The sequence below is a fragment of the Mesitornis unicolor genome, unplaced genomic scaffold, assembly GCF_000695765.1.
Source record: "Mesitornis unicolor isolate BGI_N332 unplaced genomic scaffold, ASM69576v1 scaffold29716, whole genome shotgun sequence".
Classification (NCBI taxonomy): Eukaryota; Metazoa; Chordata; class Aves; order Mesitornithiformes; family Mesitornithidae; genus Mesitornis; species Mesitornis unicolor.
Window position 1 is genome coordinate 6,241 of NW_010192157.1, and position 3,692 is coordinate 9,932.

General features: G+C 63.1%; 1 protein-coding gene across 1 annotated transcript in view; it reads left to right on the top strand.

Moving 5' to 3' along the window:
* The window catches only part of SEMA3G (sema domain, immunoglobulin domain (Ig), short basic domain, secreted, (semaphorin) 3G), a gene marked incomplete at its 5' end in the record, with an annotated part of 6,558 nt that extends 2,991 nt beyond the window's left edge, over positions 1-3,567 (top strand). Inside the window, 12 exon segments of the mRNA XM_010186989.1 lie at positions 48-164; positions 408-550; positions 629-743; positions 850-919; positions 1,127-1,271; positions 1,527-1,758; positions 1,881-1,972; positions 2,150-2,191; positions 2,376-2,601; positions 2,888-3,027; positions 3,120-3,139; positions 3,141-3,567. Of these exon segments, the coding sequence (XP_010185291.1) occupies positions 48-164; positions 408-550; positions 629-743; positions 850-919; positions 1,127-1,271; positions 1,527-1,758; positions 1,881-1,972; positions 2,150-2,191; positions 2,376-2,601; positions 2,888-3,027; positions 3,120-3,139; positions 3,141-3,567 (1,769 nt within the window).
* Positions 3,568-3,692: the final 125 nt, after the last annotated feature.

A 3,692-nucleotide genomic window follows, 5' to 3' on the forward strand; every position in this document is an offset into this window, starting at 1 on the left:
GCCAGTCCGGGCTGGCTCTCAGCCCCGTGTTGGGGTGTTTTTGCCAGGAGGGGAGCTCTACACTGGCCTCACTGCGGATTTCCTGGGCCGCGATCCCGGTATCTTCCGCAGCATGGGGACCCGCTCTGCCCTGCGCACCGAGGTGGATCAGCGCTTATTGAATGGTGAGGGCTCCTCTCTGCTCCTCCATCCTCCCCGGCCAGGCCAATTCTGGGGACCATGAGCCTTGTGGTGGCCCAGGGCACCCACTGGCCATGGCACAGTGTCCTCTGTACTGAGGAAAGGCACCAGGGCAGGGTGGTGTGAGGGTCCTCCTGGCCGTCATCTAGCCCCGGTGTGGTGTGGGTGTTCAGAGGCAGTGGCTGTGCCCTCTTCCCTCACCTGATGCAGCCGGCTCTTGCTTGTAGATCCCAAATTCGTGGCAGCCCACTTGATCCCAGACAACAATGACCAAGATAACGACAAAGCCTATTTCTTCTTCACGGAGAAGGTGGTGGAGATGGACAGCAAGGAGCACGCCATCGTCAGCCGAGTGGCGCGGGTCTGCGTGGTGAGATGCTGGTGGGGATTGCAGGGACAGGGATACCCCAAATCACAGCAGTGGTCCTGATTCTCCCTGTCCCTGCAGAATGATGCTGGAGGCCAGAGGGTGCTGGTCAACAAGTGGAGCACCTTCAATAAAGCCCGACTGGTGTGCTCCGTCCCTGGCCCTGGTGGCATTGACACCCACTTTGATGAGCTGGGTAAGGGTTGCATGGAGCTGGGGACCTCACCAGGGCTTGGTTGGTGGCTTCGGGAAGCTCCTGGTCTTCCAAGAGAAACCCCACGGCTTGGCTGTCTCATCCCCAGAGGATGTCTTCTTGCTGAGGACGAAGGATGGAAAGAGCCCGGAGATCTACGCCCTCTTCAGCACCGTCAGGTGAGTGGTCCAGCCCCAGCCTCTGGGGACACCCAGCTCAGCCACCCATGGCCTGCCCCAGCGCCATCACCGTGTGGCTGCTGGCTGCTCCCCAGCCTCCGCCAGCTCTGCCCCGGTCTCTACAGAGACGTTGGCACTCCCACGCTTCCCACCAATGCTGCCAGCACTGAGTGTGGCCCTGCTCGCCCATTCACCGTCTCCTTTCAGCCATGTCTTCCAGGGCTTCGCCATCTGCGTGTATCACATGGCCGACATCCGGGAAGTCTTCAATGGGCCCTTTGCCCACCGGGACAGCCCCCACCACCAGTGGAGTGCCTACGAGGGCAGGGTGCCCTACCCACGGCCGGGTGTGGTAAGCAACTCCGGGTCCCTTCTGCTCCTCTCGTTGCTCTTCCAGGGGATGGGATGGGGCTGATGCTCCATTTTCTCACCTGCTGGGATCCACCTGGGTCAGCTGAGGATCAAGGTCTGGCAAAGGGGTGGAGAAGATGGATCCCAAACTGGAAGGCAGGAAGGGACCCAAACTAATTCTGTGGGGTGATAGAGGTGGAAGGATGGATGGGTGCTGTGGTGGCCGGGCTGAGCTGGTCCCCTCTCATCCCCGCAGTGTCCCAGCAAGACCACCAACCAGCCCCGGCGGCAGTACGGCTCCACCAAGGACTTCCCCGATGAGGTGCTGCACTTTGCCCGCGCTCACCCCCTCATGTACAAGCCCGTGTATCCCCGGCACCGCCGGCCCCTCCTGGTGAAGACTGACCTGCCCCACCGCCTGCGCCAGATCGTGGTGGACCGGGTGGAGGCTGAGGACGGGCAGCACAACGTCCTCTTCCTCGGGACGGGTGAGCGGCAGGAGCAGCGTGCAGGAAGCAGCCCCGGTGCCGGGGTAACCAGTGGGCATGCAGCTGGAGTGCGCCATGGCAGGGTGCTCACACCTCCACCCCCCTGCTCTTTCTCCCCACAGACGCTGGCTCAGTGCTGAAGGTGGTGGTCCTGCAGAAGACAAGCTCAGCTGCGGCCGAGGAAGTCATCCTGGAAGAGCTGCAGGTTTTTAAGGTGCCGTTTGCAGAGTGTGGTCAGGTTGGGCACTGGGAGGGCAGAGGGGGTCTGGGGGTGTTTTCACCCTCCCCAAAAGCTTTCCTGGTGCCCTCCAAAGCTCTGGCAGTTCCAAATGAGCCGGGCTCTCCACGGTGAGGTTTTTGCCAACCTCGTGCTGGCTCTCCCCCCCTGCAGGCGCCCGTGCCCATCACCCAGATGGAGATCTCCGTCAAACGCGTGAGTATGGACACGGCTCGGCTGCGGGATGGGGGATGAGGCAGGTGACCAGGAGGGTCTGAGCTGTTGTCACCAGCCTCTCAAAGCCCGCATGGTTCTGGCCTCCTGGGGGTCCTGGCTGGGGACCCTGGGGGCTGTGCCCGTGAGGGCTGCCAGCTTCACCATCTTGGTGTTGTTCACTCAGCAAATGCTCTACGTGGGCTCCAGCCTGGGAGTGGCCCAGGTTCGGCTGCACCGGTGTGAGACTTACGGCACGACCTGCACCGAGTGCTGCCTGGCCAGGGATCCCTACTGCACCTGGGATGGCGCTGCCTGCATCCGCTACCAGCCCTCTGGCAAGCGCCGCTACCGCCGCCAGGACGTCCACCACGGCAACCCCGTCCACCAGTGTCTGGACCAGAACCTGACTGGTGAGAGACTGGGGGGTGCTCACGGGGCTGGGGAGGTCTCGTCCAGGTGCCCCAAGATGTCCCAGCATCCACAGCCCTTAGTATGCAGAGGGGCTTGTGGCCATCCCAGGTGGGCTGGAGGACCCTGGTCTCTGTGTCCTATAGGTCAAGGGTGCCCCAAGAGAAGGTGGGTGCTGCTGGGGCTGGGCTCTGTCCTTAGAGAGGGCGAGAAGGGGGCTGAAGCCATCCGGGCACGTGGAAGCCTGGCTCTGCCCTCCCTGTGAGCCCATGTCTGTCTTTGCCACAGTGGACGATTTTGAGAGCGTTGAGGAGAAGGTGCTTTACGGGGCGGAGGACAACAGCACCTTCCTGGACTGCACGCCCCGCTCCCCGCAGGCCAGCGTGCAGTGGTTCGTGCAGAGGCCCCCCAGTGAGCAGCGAGATGAGGTGAGGCTCCCCTCATGCCCACTTTGCTCCCCTTGTGACATGGGAACATGGGGCCGAACCCAGACCCCCCACAACCTTGTGGTGACTGACAGGTGAAGACAGACGAGCGGATCCCGCATCTTCCGCAAGCTGCACCGCCACGACGCTGGCGTCTACTACTGCAAGACGCTGGAGCACGGCTTCACCCAGACAGTGGCCAAGACGGCCCTGGAGGTGATCACCAGCGAGCAGCTGGCACACACCTTCCCCCGGCACTGGTGGGATGAGCCCCCCCGTCCACTTTGCCCTGAGCCCCGGTTAGGGTCACAGCCTCCCAAAACCTGGTTCAAGGACATCATGCACCTCATCAGCTCACAAAACCTGCGGCGGGTGGAGGAGTACTGCACCCGTCTCTGGTGCAGCAGCCGCCCCCACCACCGCAAGAGCAAGCTGGCCCAGACCAAGCATGCCCTGGCCGGCATGGACATGGGCAAGAAGAGACGGGAGGCCAAGCCCTATGGCGAGCGGAACCGCGTTCCCCGGCAAGTGGCGGCCACTTAGAGAGGGCAGGGTAATGACTGTGGGGCGGCTGTGGGCGAGGACCAGCTCCCCATGCTGCTGGTGGCCCCGGGGGCCTCCTGCCCTGGTGAGTGGCTTGCAGCAGCATCAGCCCAGTCGCTGCTGCA